Genomic DNA, 16,174 nt, shown 5'->3' on the forward strand with positions numbered 1-16,174 from the left:
AGGAGGCAGTGGTGCGTCCGCTCTTAAAGAAAACATCATTAGATCCCTTAGATCTATCCAATTACCGCCCGGTCTCGAATCTTCCATTCCTGGGTAAGGTGATTGAGAGAGCGGTTGCTGAACAGCTTGGTAGGTTTCTGGATGAAACATCTGCTCTGGATCCATTCCAGTCTGGCTTCCGCGCTGGTCATGGGACCGAGACGGCTCTGGTCGCCCTAACAGATGATCTCCGCAGGCAGCTGGATCGAGGCAGGTTGGGGCTGCTGATTCTTCTAGACCTGTCAGCAGCCTTCGACATGGTCGATCACGAACTCCTGGACCACCGCCTTGCCGACGTGGGGATCCAGGGCACAGTCCTTCAATGGCTGCACTCGTTTCTCTCTGGTCGGGGACAGAGGGTGGCACTCGGGGGGGAATTGTCATCGCGCCACTCCTTGGTGTGTGGAGTGCCTCAGGGTGCGATTCTCTCCCTGATGCTTTTTAACATCTTTATGCGCCCCCTCGCCCAGCTTGTCCGGAGTTTTGGGCTGGGTTGCCATCAGTATGCTGATGACACCCAACTATCTGTTGATGGATGGCCATCCTGACTCGGCCCCAGACACACTGGCGAGATGTCTGGAAGCTGTGGCTGGATGGTTACGTGGGAGCCGGTTGAAGTTAAATCCTTCGAAGACAGAGGTCCTGTGCTGGTCCCGGGGGAAAGGTACCGTGATCGTAGTCAGAGTTCACGAGATGAGAGGCGAGGTCCGAAACAGGGAGCCGGGCGGGGAACAGGAACGCTGGGAGGTCAGAAGCAGAAGGCTGGGCAGGGAACAGGAACGCTGGAAGGTCAGAAGCTGGGAGCCGGGCGGGAACAGGAGCGCTGGAAGATCAGAAGCAGGAGGCCGGGCAGGGAACAGGAACGCTGGAAGGTCAGGAATAGGAGGCCGAGCAGGGAACAGGAACACTGGAAGGTCTGAAGCCAACAACGACGTTGCTCCCGCAACCTGGGACCGGGCTGACTGACCTTTATCTTCTTCTAAGGCCAGGGGCGGTCCCGGCCCCCAGGAGCCCCGCCTCCTCTGGCCTTAAGGCGAGCACTCCTCCTGGGAGCAACCAGTTCCCTTCACCTCTCTGCCCTAAGCCTCTGTAGTTCAGGAGAGGCCGAAGGGTTACTGGGCCCCGGAGGAGACTCACCTGTAGCCACTGAGTCCTCAAGCACCTCTGGGGCCAGAAGGGTTTCACCTGGTGCCTGCTCTTGAGGATCTGACACAGGTGCAGGCTCCTCAGAATCTAGGCCTTGCCCCAGTTCAGCCGGCCCTGGAGGCGGGGACTCCTGTGCAGGCTGGGATTCCTCTGGTTCAGCCTCTGAATCGGAATCCCAGGCCATCACAGGTCCTCTGGCTGGGGCGGGACGACATGGGATTGAGGGGGCAACTCCCATCTCTTGCAGGGGTGCAATTAGTGCCAGCACCGTCCGTTAAGAGTTTGGGTGTAATCTTCGATACCTCCCTCTCTATGGAGGCGCAGATTACAGCTATAACAAAGGCGGCATTTTTTCATCTCCGCCAAGCTAAGCAGTTGGCCCCTTATCTCTCTCGCCCTGACCTAGCCACTGTGATCCACGCGACGGTCACCTCCAGACTGGATTATTGTAACTCGCTCTACGTGGGGCTGCCCTTGAGACTGACCCAGAAACTCCAGCGGGTGCAGAATGCCGCGGCGAGACTCCTTATGGGGTCTTCGCTGCGAGATCACATTCATCCCGTACTATATCAGCTGCACTGGCTCCCGGTGGAGTACAGGATCAGGTTTAAGGTGCTGGTTTTAACCTTTAAAGCCCTATACGGCCTAGGACCCTCATACCTACGGGACCGCCTCTCCTGGTATGCCCCACAGAGAAACCTACGGTCTGCAAATAATAACATCCTCAAGGTCCCAGGCCTCAGAGAGGTTAGGCTGGCCTCAACTAGAGCCAGGGTCTTCTTGGCTGTGGCTCCAATCTGGTGGAACGCTCTGTCACAAGAGACTAGGGCCCTGCGGGACCTGACATCCTTCCGCAGGGCCTGCAAGACAGAGTTGTTCCACCAGGCCTTTGGTCAGGGCGCAGCCTGACTCCCTCCTCTGTCAACCTGCACAGAATCTTGCTTAATCAGTTGCCATTAATTTGATTTTAATTGATTTTCATAATGAAATATTTTTAGAATGTGCGATTATCTGATTGTTTGATTGTTTGATTGTTGTTAGCCGCCCTGAGCCCGGCTTCCGCTGGGGAGGGCGGGATATAAATAAAATTTATTATTATTATTATTATTATTATTATTATTATTATCTGGTAATTAAGGTTTCAGACATGTGGTTTACATATTTGTATGTGTTTGCTTGGTACATCTATGAACATCTATAATATATATATATATAAGATCTTAGAATTCGTATAACAGTTGGCATGTAAATGCATAGGAACATAGATCAAATAAGGAATAAGAGGGGTGGGCATCGAAATCAGAGTAATGGGAGATGTAAACAAGGGTGGGAATGTTAGTAGGGTAATTAGCCGGTCGTGATAGGCTGTATCCTAGCCAATGCGGAGACAAAGGAGGGAACCTGAGCTTCGGGTATAGGGAATATAAGCTTATGCTTTGTCAATTTTGGGTGTGCCTACTCTGGACACCCACTCTTTCGTGAAACTTTTTGCTGCTGCACCAATTTTGTTCAGGTTTTATTTTGAGGGTCTCAAGACCCACTTTCTAACAAAAGGTGGTGTCAGGGAACTGACATCAGAGCGAGAGGCGGAGGCAGGGCTCCAGAGCGATGCCGGAGAGGGGACCAGCAGAAGGGAAGGAATTCAGCGTAACACCAGTAGAGAAGAGAGGGAGATGGAGGAATTGGAGACAGGGCTCCAAGACCCTTCACCCAAAACTAGTGGAGAGAGCGCTGGCACGCCCCAGCCTTCCCCTTACTTGCACAGACGAGTTCCGCGCAGGGAACATAGGAGGAGACTTGGCGTCAAACAGCTTTTATGCTGGAAGAGGTTCAAGAAACGCCCACTGACGGATTCTGCAAGTGACTAACAGGTCACGGAGGGCGAGCTGTGAGCCTAAGCATGGTTGGGCAAGAAATCTAACTAAACCGAAGGCAATTTACACACAAGTAACCCCCTTACAACCATTACAGGTGGCTAGCAATGTGTCTTGTTAGGGAGCAATCATCCCAGCTTTGGCTTAACAGGAGTGGGAGCTTAATTGTTCTTTGCTAGATAAGAGAAGGGAACAAAGCAGATCCAGGCTGATTGGACAGAGGCAGCCAAAGGAGGAGCAAGGGGGTTGGGCTGAGGAAATATAAGTGCTGGCCATCAGGGCTGGAGTGGGCAGAGCTTTGGTAACCATATACCACTGTGTCTATCATTTATTTGTCTGACAAATAAATTATTAATTTAATTTCTCTATTGCTGCGTTGAATATTTCATTCCAGCTAAGCGTTAACCACAAGCAGGGTGCTACAAAAGCACCCTGCCCAGCCCCTCAAATATTTTGTAATTTACATATCCAGAAAATGGGGCTGTTCCAAGTCAGAAGCAAATGAGGACAGAGTTTGCAAACTCTCAGAGGTCAATGAGAGTGTAGTGTGCGAGTGTTTTGAGAGTACAGTGCTTGTCATTCAGAATTGCTTCCTCTTCTGCTATATACCTTTATTGTACAACTTCTGGTCATACAGAAGCAAATCTGCCTTTTAAAAGGGGTTGTGACAAGATTGAGGCAGCCAACGAGATGGCCGAGAAAAAGACAAGTCTTGTGGAAATAATAGAGCACCTTTTTGCTACGCTTCAAGGGGAGGAGAATGAGGAGCTGCTCTTTACTTACAGAGGAGTGCTGTATCCAAAACTTGTTTGTAGTCCTGGGACTTTTGAAGCATTGGAAACCATGGAAGCTAGGAAGGATGATAAGTTGATTGTTGCTTATCCAAAATGCGGTGAGTATCCATCTTTTAATGGCATTAAAGGGGAATGGATTTGGTTACCAACTGATATCTGATCACATACGATTTGTGTTTATTTCCCCCATGTAATCTGGATTTACAGATTCCATGTTTTGTTGTGCTTTTCATAAACGGTAAATGGGGATTTTGTATGCAAAACCTGCAAACCTGAGCAGCTGACTCCACAGCGAATAATAAGCTGTCATGTGGAAGTGCCTTCTATTAAAGTTTGAACAAGGAAGCCAGTGTTTATTTGCTACGTCAAATGAACTGAAATGGGTCCCAGGTGAATACATTTTGGGGTGCCTGGATTCACACCTCACTTAGTGGCTGAGCACCCCACAACAGCCATGAGAAGCAATTCAAGGCCCTCTTTTATGTGGAGAGGAGATGTGTGCCTCATAAGTCCTTGGTTACAACCCATCCTCCATGTTATTCAGTGAGGCCTCTGAAATTGTACCTTTTTTGTACTTTGTTCACTTTCTTCTACCTTGTGCCACCTTCTCTGCCATTTTAATCTACTCCTCTGTGACTCTTGTTCCCACCTAATGTCAACTTGCCTGAAAACAAACATGATTTATGGGAAAGGATCCTCACACTTATAATCTAATGTAAGTGGCAACTGCTCTTTGTTGCCCCTTTGTTAGATGAAATGTGAAGAAACTCCCTGGATTCTCCCACAATGAAGTTTTTACTCCAAAAGAAAATGTTTTGGGTTTGTTGTTTTTTTCATTTTCAAAGCCTTGACTCTGTACAGTTCTTTTTAAAAAGCTGGGCTGGCCAAGGTGGGGAAGGAACTTTCTCACAAAAGAAGAGAGAATAAAAGTCTGCAGTCTCCAAGGCTTGCGTGGTGGCAACAGCTTTGTTGTGACTTACCTGGTGTGGTCTTATGACCCACCTGCAGGTCCCAATGCACTGGTAGAAGACCTATGATTTAAGTTGACTGCTGTATATGAACATGGCTGTGCATGTGGTTGTGTAAGTTATGCCCTTGTGATTCATATATGTCTCACTTGCTTTTATGTTGCAGGTACTAACTGGGTGCTCCAAATGGTAAATGACATGATAGTTGCAATCCCAAGTTACAAGGACTTGTCACCATCAGAAAACATACAAATGCTTGAATTTGGATTGCCCACAAAAGCTCAGGTTGGCATGATTTCCAAGTTTGTCTAGCAAATGATCAGAACTGACATGTTGTCAAGGTGGTGTCTGCTCTTCTCTATAAACACCCCCTGTTCACTCAGAGAGATATTTACAGTTCTTTATTTACATATGCACAAACAGCAACATTTCCGAATCATGCTTCTGCATCTGAGGAGTCAGATTTGGGGAGTGGCTTCTTTCAGCTCCTTCTCCAACACAGCATAGGTGGGAATCTTGCGAGAGGTCTTTGATCCCTGCGTTTTAACTCTCTCTTGGCCTGTGCCAAGGCACCGCTTCTGTTCCTGAACTCCCTGGTTGGTGGCAGGGAGAGCATCGTAGAGCTCATAGAACATCGTAGAGCCCTGTCACCACTTGACTGCTCTCCTCCCCTGCTTCTTTTGTCATTTCCCTGTACAGTGGTACCTCGGGTTAAGAACTTAATTCGTTCTGGAGGTCTGTTCTTAACCTGAAACTGTTCTTAACCTGAAGCACCACTTTAGCTAACGGGGCTTCCTGCTGCTGCCACGCTGCTGGAGCACGATTTCTGTTCTCATCCTGAAGCAAAGTTCTTAACCCGAGGTAAGATTTCTGGGTTAGCGGAGTCTGTAACCCGAAGCATATGTAACCTGAAGCGCATTTCTCCAACACACAAACAAAACTCTGAAGGAAAAACTGTACTTGCCACATACTGTAATACAGTTTTGTTAATGTCTTCTTTTATATTTACATCAACAACTTTCATTTTTTAAAATAATATTTTTATTAATTTTCCATTTTTACAATCCAATAAAAGCCACAATAATACATTTCCAAATTATAATAAAAACAAGAAAACCAGTTATCCAGTGCCAACTTACATATTTTTGGGTGACGTCCCATGTTCTGAAGTTCAGGGAAGGATGAGCTAATGTCGTGCTGCAATTCTTAGCTAGTCCAAATAAAACATCTCCGATATTAATCCTTCATTTGTTTTGACAGCTACTGGTCCTGCGACTTTAGTTCTTATTCAAATAATTCATCCATTAATTTAGCAAGAGGGTTAATCCTGTGCAGTTATGTGTTAAATATTTTTAATTTTCTTATTTGTTCTTCCTGTTGCAATCCAAAGTCCTCAGCAACATGCTTCACTTTTGGTTTCTGTACACAAGCGCAATTCTCAATGCATCACATCCAAGATAAAGAGAAGTCTGGCATTCTACCATTGACCCCAGGCGGATAGCCAAACTTATCTGCTGTGATCTCATTCCAGCTACTAACAAGCTGATACCTCACCAAAACCATAATCCATCCAGTGGCCCTGAGTGAGAACTGCAGTTAATCTTAATACATAACATAAAATATATTGAGAGAATATAATGGAGGCTCACCTCACCCAACATGTTGTTGTTGTTTAGTCGTTTAGTCGTGTCCGACTCTTCATGACCCCGTGGACCAGAGCACGCCAGGCACTCCTGTCTTCCACTGCCTCCCGCAGTTTGGTCAGACTCATGTTTGTAGCTTCGAGAACACTGTCCAACCATCTCGTCCTCTGTTGTCTCCTTCTCCTTGTGCCCTCCATCTTTCCCAACATCAGGGTCTTTTCCAGGGAGTTTTCTCTTCTCATGAGGTGGCAAAGTATTGGAGCCTCAGCTTCAGGATCTGTCCTTCCAGTGAGCACTCAGGGCTGATTTCCTTAAAAATGGATAGGTTTGATCTTCTTGCAGTCCATGGGACTCTCAAGAATCCCCTCCAGCACCATAATTCAAAAGCATCAATTCTTCAGCGATCAGCCTTCTTTATGGTCCAGCTTTCACTTCCATACATCACTACTGGGAAAACCATAGCTTTTACTATACGGACCTTTGTTGGCAAGGCGATGTCTCTACTTTTTAAGATGCTGTCACCCAACATACCGATCCAATTATGACGAAAGTCCTTCTCCACATCGAAACCTTGGCACTCAGTGGCTGATCCAATTAGCAGGTTATCTTATCTCCTCTAGTTCAGAGCATGCCTGTTAATTAAGTCAAAATTTCATCTTAAAAAACAGAGTACCTCTGCTCATGGTGACCGCTTTTGAGAGTTCCTGATATACGCAGTGCAATGCACCCAGCGTCCCCTGCCCCTCCCCATTCCTTTGGAACGGGCGGTAGGTATCAGATGATCTGCGGGTGAAGCTAGCCCCCCCCTTTTTGCAAGGATAATTACTCCCATATTATCCTCAATTAGCCGCGCAGAAGGGCTCCGCTGGCATGGGGACAGCTGTTCACCATGGCAGTCAGTGCCGGAAGCCGATGTTAACAACTTTCAGACTCTCTCCACTTCAGTGATCATATGAACTTTATTAATAATTATTATTTGGATCCGAATCATGTCCTTAGGTTAGGTAAAGGGGGGAGGGAGAGAGGTGAATACTTAGAATCAAAGAATTGTACAACTTGAAAAGACCCAAATGGTCATGTACTCCAAACCTCTTTGTATAGTTTGTTATTCTTCTTCTGTCAATATGTAAATCAAAGCCCCCCCCCCCCGCCATTATAAAGCTCAATAAAAAGAAGAGGAAAAACAACCCCTCTAGATCCTGAAACAACAAAAAAGTTAACATTCCTCTAATTCTTATTCTAGGACATGGACAAGCAGCCTTCTCCACGTATTTTTTCTACACATTTACATTATGATAATATTCCCAAATCTTTTTTTGAGAATAAGGTGAAGGTAAGTGACTAGCTTCACTACTATTATGATTGCCTAATACTCTAACAGCATTTAATCACAACACTGAGTACTTAATATAGGTATCTTAATTTGACAGATCTTGTCATATTGTCAAAGCAAATTCTACATCAGTTGGCCTAAATCCAGGCTAACAGAGCATTCCAACCCTCCCTCGGACTGGGCTGAATATTTTGTGTGAGGACTGAGCAGAGTTGTTCCACTGCGCGGCTCTCCTGGCTGGTTTGGATTGCTCTCTCCTGCTTTGGCTTAGTTACTCATGACTAAACCCATTGATTTCAATGGGACCTGGGTACAACTAAATCTGGACCCACTGCATTCTTTGCATAGCTGGAGGCAAAGGTGCTGCTTTATCTGTATCTCTGTGTGAGGTAAGGGACCTTTGAAACTGTTCTCTTCACATGCGGGTCTGTCACAGTTGTGTTTCAGGCATAGGCAAACTCGTCTCTCCATATGTTTTGAGACTACAATTCCCATCATCCCCGATGAGTAGTCCTGTTAGCTATGGATGTTGGGAGTTGTAGTCCCAAAACATCTGGAGGGCTGAGTTTGCCTATGCCTGTTCTGTTTCATGAGCCAAACCATAGAATAATGTAGGCAGTCTCCTTCCTCCGTCTTCTTCCTCAGAATTAGATACTCAGGTTTACCTGGGGGAAATTCCAAAGAGGGAACTATAAAGCAAAAGCCATCCCCCAAGTCTCTCCAAGGCAAAGTGTTATTGGAAGTGATATCTACTCTGCTAAACTTCCTGCCTTTTGTTGTGGCAGTCTGTTATATCCCAGAAACACAAGTCTCTCCCCACAACCAGTTTAAGCGAGATGGGCAAGAACAGAGAACATTTTAAGACACCAGCTTTTTCAGCATTTCAATTTCAGTTTGCACTGATATGTTACTTTCAGTACACTATGTCTGCAACCTGTGTTCTGGGGATTGCACCTAATGCCAAAATTGCATATACTCAAAACACATTGGGTTCCATTTTTGGTTTTCCCCAGAGCCCTGTGCCCCCTTTTAATTTAATAAAATACTTTGCCAATTCCATAATAATATTAATAATAATAATTTATTACTTATACACTGCCCATATGGCTGGGTTTCCCCAGACGCTCTGGGCGGCTTCCAACAAGGGATTAAAAATACAGTAAAGCTAAATGAGCGTCACTTGCAGGCTTACTGTATATAAATACAGTAATATATAAATGACTTGCAACTTGTCTGCTTTTAACTTGCGCAATAACAGCTTTAACTGTTTGGCCAGAATGCAATGGCACAAATTAAATGCATGCTCGGCAAAGAGCTGTAAAGCACTTTCTGTGCTAAGTTTTCCTGTCAGAGAAAGAGCTTTTAAGCTCTCAGCCTTTCTTACTGGGCTCTGGGAAGGTCTCGCATATGGGCTCCTGGAGGCTCCTGTGAGAAATTGTGGGATCCACGTAGAGTCTGTGTGAGAGGCTCCCTTCCAGAGCAAGGCACAGAGCTTAAAAGCTCTGCCTTAGGTAGGGGCCAATGGTCTCCTTGATGTGTCAGCTCCAGAAAGCTGTTTGCACAGGGGAGATTCCAACAAAATCTAATCTCTCTTTCTTTCTTTTTAAATAGATGTTGGTAGTATTTCGAAACCCCAAAGATGCTGCTGTATCCTATTACCATTTTTACAACAAAAACCCTGTTCTTCCAGATGCCAGTTCTTGGGATGATTTTTTTCAAAAGTTCATGAGTGGCGAAGGTAGGTTAGAAGTTCTCACTTTCTGTATTTCTGAAACTTCCCTCAAAGTATTTGTGTAGAGCTTCTGTTCAGATGAAAGGCAAACAAGTTTCATATCACCAGGACTCTTGATTGCAGGGAAAAGCCCACAGTTGATATTTTTTTTGCTCAGACTTGCATCATCAGTAGTTGTCCTCCAGATAGTGGTGGATAGCCAGACTCATCACTGATGGGTGATATGAATTTAGGCATCTTTTCAACACCTGATGATTTGTGTACAGATTTTACATGTCATAAAAATGGCTGGTGTTTATCAGTGTTGGGTTAAACGGAATGAACAAAGTGTTGTATTCTCATTGTATGATATGTGCAGCTTTTGCCAGCAACTGATGTCATTTTTGTTTTTTATTTCCCCCCGGCTATGAAATATGCTGTTTGCATTTCATTTCAGTTTGTTGGAAATCCTACTTTGACCATGCTCTTGCTTGGGACAAACATATGGATGACGAAAATGTCATGATCATCACATTTGAAGAGCTGAAAGAAGTGAGCATTCTTTGAAATTGAGATAATGATTCTGTTGTGCATTTATTTTCTTAGATGGCCTAATCTAGCTGTATGTGGAAATTAAGACAGGTGTATTGATGGTTGCTGAATTGGTAAAGGGAGAGGCATTGTTTTGCTTTTCTGTTTCTGCTCCCTTTCCCTCCCTACTCATTGCCTTTGGTTTTCTTTTCCTGTAGTTAACCTGTAGTTAATAATTATTAACTCATTCATTTTTCCTCATTCTTGTTATGGAATGAGGTCCTCATCAATATTTTTTTGGGGGGGGGATGGTAATCTAAATTAAATGGAGGTCTAAATACAGATCAGATTGTGTTTTAGGTCTCTCTCTCTCTCTCTCTCTCTCTCTCTGTCTCTCTCGTGTGTGTGTGTGTGTGTGTGTGTGTGTGTGTGTGTGTGTGTGTGTGTCTGTCTGTCTGTCTCCCCAGCTGCAACCTCTCCAATCTCCCATGCCAGATTTAGGCTGAAAAACTTTCTGCTGGCTCCAAAAGAAAGTTTTAAAAAACTAAATTGTCATGCTGGGCGGGGGAAGGGATGCTGCAATCTGATAATCCATCTATATGTTATTATTTTGCACTTCCCAGTTTCAAATAAGAAAAGAATGTTAGTTAAATGTTTATCCTTTTGTCCTGGTTATATAGTAGCTATTGCTTTTATTACACCACCCCCTTTTATCATAATTCATTGGAACAATCAAGGGCATAATGAACTTGCCACTTCTCTGGTCTTCACCAAAAGCCTGGTCCTCTGTGTCCTCCCCCCCCCCCTTGAGAGGGGGATCGAATGGGGCAAGCCCCCTTTTGTCTGAGGTTTGGAAGTTCTTACTTAGCATGCTGCTCTCCTTTCTGCTGTGTTTCTGCCAGTGTTATATTTTGACTTTTCTTCTGCAACAACTGTTTTTCTTAAGAGCATGAGTAGTGTGTGCACGCGTGCACGCGTGCATGTGTGTGTGCATGCGCATTTGGTTTTTGTTTGTTAAGTAGGTTTGGATATTTCAAATAAAAGAAAAATTACAGTTCTGCAGTTCATTAAATACTAAGCATACCAATATGCCAGTCTGATTAAGTATTGTGGTGTAATCTTTCTGGGTGTGCTCGTTCACAGGCTAACTAAGTTTATCAGAAGTAGTGTTCCAAACTTTTAATCATCTCAAACATTTCTGAGTTAAAAGGAATATACTGTAGATGATTAAACATGACACGCTGGAAATGGGGAAAAAAATGGGTAGCAGAAATCTACCCAGCAGAAATCTGGGGGGGAAATGCTTTTCAAATCTAAGCTACAGAAGCAAATGAAAAGTTGTAAATGATGTGCCTTTGCTGAGACAATGTTTCTGTACTTTTCACGCTACACTTATTTTGCTAATATCAAATGCACCTTTTTAGAATAGCTAAAGCACTTTCACTTATGAATATATTTATTCAGATGTTTAGCCTGCCCCATTCTTGAATCTTAGGGCTGATTCTAACTTAGAAATCCACCTTAGTACCAAATATATTTATGAAGTCATAACTAATTTTATTGTTATTTTCCAGAATCTTTACGAAGGAGTGAAGCGAATAGCTGACTTTTATGAACTACCTCTGTCTGATGAAATGATTAAATCTGTTGCAGAGAACTCTACCTTCCAAGCAATGCGGAGCAAATCTGAAGAAACACATGGTATACTTGCTCCTGTCATTTTCAGGAAAGGTACCGTAATATTGCTTTTATGCCACTAGTTTACACTGAATTCTCTTTCTTCCAGTAACACAGCGCCATCTAGTGGTGCCATTTATGGGAGGGGGCAACAACTAAACATATTTTGTCAATATCTTGAAAATAGGTTTGATCCATTTCCCTCTTCCTCACTCCCATCCCACGTATAAAACCAAAGTTCAAAAGCACTAAGAACCCCTATAAATCCTCTGTAAGACCATTTTGCTATAATTAGAACAAGGAAGTCTTCTGGTCCAGAAGAGTATGCACATGTCAAATTTTAAATAGTTGGCAAAAGTAGAAGTTACTCGTGCTGTGACATCACAGTTTTCTGCATTCTCTCCTACCAATGATATCCAACTATGTAGAGTAAGAGGCATAAAAACCATGAGCCCAGGGCAACTCATGTTTTATTATGTCAATAATCAAACAAGACACTTAAAACTGTGAATGGTGGTCTAAGTGATCTGGGAGTTGGGCATCCTATTGAACTTGAAAGGTTCTAAGGGGACAAGCATAGGACTGCACAGTGGGTTAGTTGGAATTCAGTGGGGCTTATTTCCAAGTAGGCTGGGAAAGGAATAATGCCTAAGTGCTCTAACTGTAAACCAATTAGCCACAGTATAAATTACTTCACTGTGTAATTTAAACCACACTATTATTTACAATACTACCACATCATGTTTCTTTAACCAGAACCATTTTGACAGGGATAAGCTTCCAGTTTTGTTTTTGTTTTTTCATTGGTTTCAGACAACAGAATATTTCCACAGATCAAGGCAAGCTTCTCTACTCTTTCTCGTGTTTGCATTTTTCTTGATTGGTGTCAAACTCCCCCCCCCTCAAAAAAAAGAATAGTTTTTTTTTTTTACCTGCTGCAAAGATAACAGACATCTGCAGCAGGTGAGATGGTTTGAGAGTTCCAGAAGTTTACAATATACTGAAATTATAATTATGTTAAATTCTCTTATATAGCTACTAGAAGAGTAGCCACTGCATTACAAGGAAGTTAGAATGATATTTTTAAAATTTTGCCTTAAAAACATGTCAGCCATCATGCTAAGATAATATATTTTATGATGTTTGTGTGTGTGTGTGCTTCTTTTAATTCTCAAAAATCCCTTAGGCTTCTCTTGGGAGGAAAGCTGTGTTTGTTTAATAATAATACAGTTGTACCTCAAAAGTCAAACAGAATCCATTCTGGAAGTCCGTTCGACTTCTGAGACATCCGACTTCTAAAGCGCAGCTTCTATTTGGCTGCAGGAAGATCGTGCAGCCAATCAGAAGCCGCGGAAGCCCTGTCGGACGTTTGACTTCCAAAAGAATGTTCAAAAAACTGGAGCACTAACTTCCAGTTTTCGATCGTCCAGGAGCCAAAACATACAAGTTCTGGGGCGTTTGAGAACTGAGGTACGACTGTAATGATGATGATGATGTTAAAAGAAACAGATATATTTGAAAAAGAAAACCTTGCAACTGCATGCACATGCACACATATACCCCTCAAATGTTTCTGTCACTCACTCTTCACATCCCCAAACAGCCCATTCTGATGCATGCTAGTATTGTAATGCACTTCCTTGCTTACTCCCAGGAAAGGGTGCATAGGGTTGCAGGATGAGAAGCATGACAGTACGCCCTTCTGCTTTAACATTCCAAAACCATAAATCTGATCTCTGAACATCTATATAGGAAGAAATATATACAGTGGTACCTCGGGTTAAATACTTAATTCGTCCCGGAGGTCAGTTCTTAACCTAAAACTGTTCTTAACCTGAAGCACCACTTTAGCTAATGGGGCCTTCTGCTGCCGCCGCGCCACTGGAGCAAGATTTCTGTTCTTATCCTGAAGCAAAGTTCTTAACCCGAGGTACTATTTCTGGGTTAGCGGAGTCTGTAACCTGAAGCGTATGTAACCTGAAGCGTATGTAACCCAAGTTACCACTGTAGTGAGATTCATTTTTCATTGTTTCTTTATAGGTGCTGTGGGTGACTGGAAGACTTTGTTCACTGAAGCTCAGAGCCGGGAAATGGATGCAAAATTTGAAGAGTGCTTAGCAGGAACTAAACTGGGTGTAAAGCTAAAATATGACCAATATTGTAAATTTTAAACCTTTGGATTTGGAGGTTATTATCTGAAGCCTTTTGGTTAAGAATAAAATGATGTTTAAGTGCTAGATACATCTATGCACAGAAAATTTTAAAAAATGCTCTCAGTCTTTTTTGCTTTAAAATCATGTAATCAAATCCTTAACATACTAAATGGGAAGAGTATGAAGACCTGCTATGAAATATATTTGGGGCGATATTCCCCCATAGGAAGCGCCCTGCCCAGCCCCTCAAATAGTGTGTAATTTACATTTCCAGAAAATGGGGCTTTTCCTAGTCAGAGGCAAATGATAACAGAGTTTGCAAACTCTCAGAGGTAAATGAGAGCATAGCATGCGAGTGTTTGTGATTCAGAATTGCTTCATCTTCTGCTATATACCTTGTGCAACTTCTGGTCACACAGAAGCAAAACTGCCTTTTAAAAGGGGTTGTGACAAGCCTGAGGCAGCCAACAAGATGGCCCAGAAAAAGTCAAGACTTATGGAAAAATTAGAGAATCTTTTAGCTACGATTCAAGTGGAGGAGAATGAGGAGCTTCTGTTTACTTACAGTCTTTTTTGCTTTAAAATCAAGTAATCAAATTCTTAACATACTAAATGGGAAGAGCATGAAAATCTGCTATGAAATAATTCTGAGGCGGTGATCTCTTCTTTAATGGCTATGTCCTACTTCAGAAGATATGCTGTACTTGTTTTACCTTCTCAATCATATTGTGGAGCCAACCCCCCTCCCCGTCCCATTTTGGTATATGCAGTCTATGCCAATAACACTGACTCACCTTGCAGCAATGTTGCAAAGATGACGGAGGTACTCTCTGCAACATGCTTTATAAGCACCTATAATACTTAACATTTACTAATTTCAACAAAACATCTGTCCTCAAAGAAAGCGATCCTAGTCCCACACCTCACAACTGTCTACATGCACACCATACATCTAAAGCACATGGCTCCCCCAAAGAATCCTGGGAACTATGGTTTACACCCCACTGCACTACAATTCCCAACACCCTTAACAAACTGCAATTCCTAGGATTCTTTGAGAGGAAGTCATGTGCCTTAAATGTATGGGCTGGATGTAGAATCACAGGTGCATTTAATTCTCACAGCAACTGGCAAAGGCGTAACTCCTGATAGAAGCTTACCAGGCACTGCATGAGGGTCCTGGATGTTTGAATGGTCTTCACAGTAACAACAAATGTAGAAAGCTACCATGGCAAAGAATGGCAGGTGTGGGGAATCGTTGACCCTCCAGATGTTGCTCCCACCATCCCTAGCCATTGGCTGTGCTTGCAGCAACATCTGAAAAGACAAACATTCCCCACACCTGAAGTAATGGCAGATTAAGCCACCTAACGCCATAGGTGTGCTCAGTGGCGTCGCAATGGGGGGGGCAGGGCGCCCCGGGTGCCATGTCTGGGGGGTGTCAAGTAGGAACCCCGCGGGGGCTTGCAGTGGCGCTAGCAGCCATCGCGCAGCCACAGCCGCATGTGGAGGATCCTCTGTTTGTGGCTGCCGCCGCAAGCAGAGGATCCTGGCGCCGGCGGAAAACCACTATGTACAGTGCATGTGCAGCGTCGCATACATGCGCTGTACGTAACATGCGCTTTACGTAGCGGTTTGCTGCCCCGGGTGTCACGACGCCTTCGTTCGCCCCTGGGCATGCCACTGAGATGGAAGACAGCTAGCATCCCTAACCCCATTACTCAAGCCAGTTTTGGCAAAACATCATTCATTCATTTCTATGCCGCTTCATAATTCTAAGAAGAAGAAATCTCCAAGAGGTTTACAGCCCACATCAAACCATCAAAGAAAGCAATGCAAAATAAAACACTGCAGAGGAAAGTCAAGTTATAAAGCATGCATTCAAAGCAACATAATTAAATGAAGACATTACCATAACCGTTGCAAAATATCACTTTATGAAAGGGAGTCAGATAAAATTGGATGACCAATGATTCAGTCAGGTATCCCCCCCCCGTGCCTCTGAACCAGAACCCCTTTTGAAGCCCTGTGTGATGACTTCTGCCTGCAAAGCAAGGCTTTCCCCTCTCTCCTTCCCCCACGCACCCCCATGCCCTTTCCAAAATTTGTTGCTGGGGGAGAACCAGGTGAAGGAGAAGAGGGATTGTTCTGTCTGGCGAACTGAAATGCTTGTGCTGACGGAACAATCTAAAGAGTGTGACATTGAATTCTATTGTGTGTAGACTCTTCAGATATAAAGGCATGAGAAGAGTTACAGTTATATGCAGGCCAGTCTGACATATTAGCTAGCATAGCAGAATGTCTC

General features: G+C 43.9%; 1 protein-coding gene across 1 annotated transcript; it reads left to right on the top strand.

Annotated features, from left to right (window-relative positions):
- The first annotated feature begins 3,482 nt into the window (after positions 1–3,482).
- LOC307212342 (sulfotransferase 6B1-like) lies at positions 3,483–13,957 on the top strand. The gene is made up of 7 exons (XM_079969563.1): positions 3,483–3,951; positions 4,988–5,106; positions 7,708–7,797; positions 9,409–9,535; positions 9,966–10,060; positions 11,614–11,770; positions 13,757–13,957. The coding sequence occupies exons 1-7, from the start codon at positions 3,750–3,752 to the stop codon at positions 13,885–13,887; spliced, it is 921 nt and encodes a 306-aa protein (XP_079825689.1). The 5' UTR covers positions 3,483–3,749; the 3' UTR covers positions 13,888–13,957.
- Positions 13,958–16,174: the final 2,217 nt, after the last annotated feature.

This window comes from Podarcis cretensis (assembly GCF_951804945.1).
Source record: "Podarcis cretensis genome assembly, chromosome: 3".
Classification (NCBI taxonomy): Eukaryota; Metazoa; Chordata; class Lepidosauria; order Squamata; family Lacertidae; genus Podarcis; species Podarcis cretensis.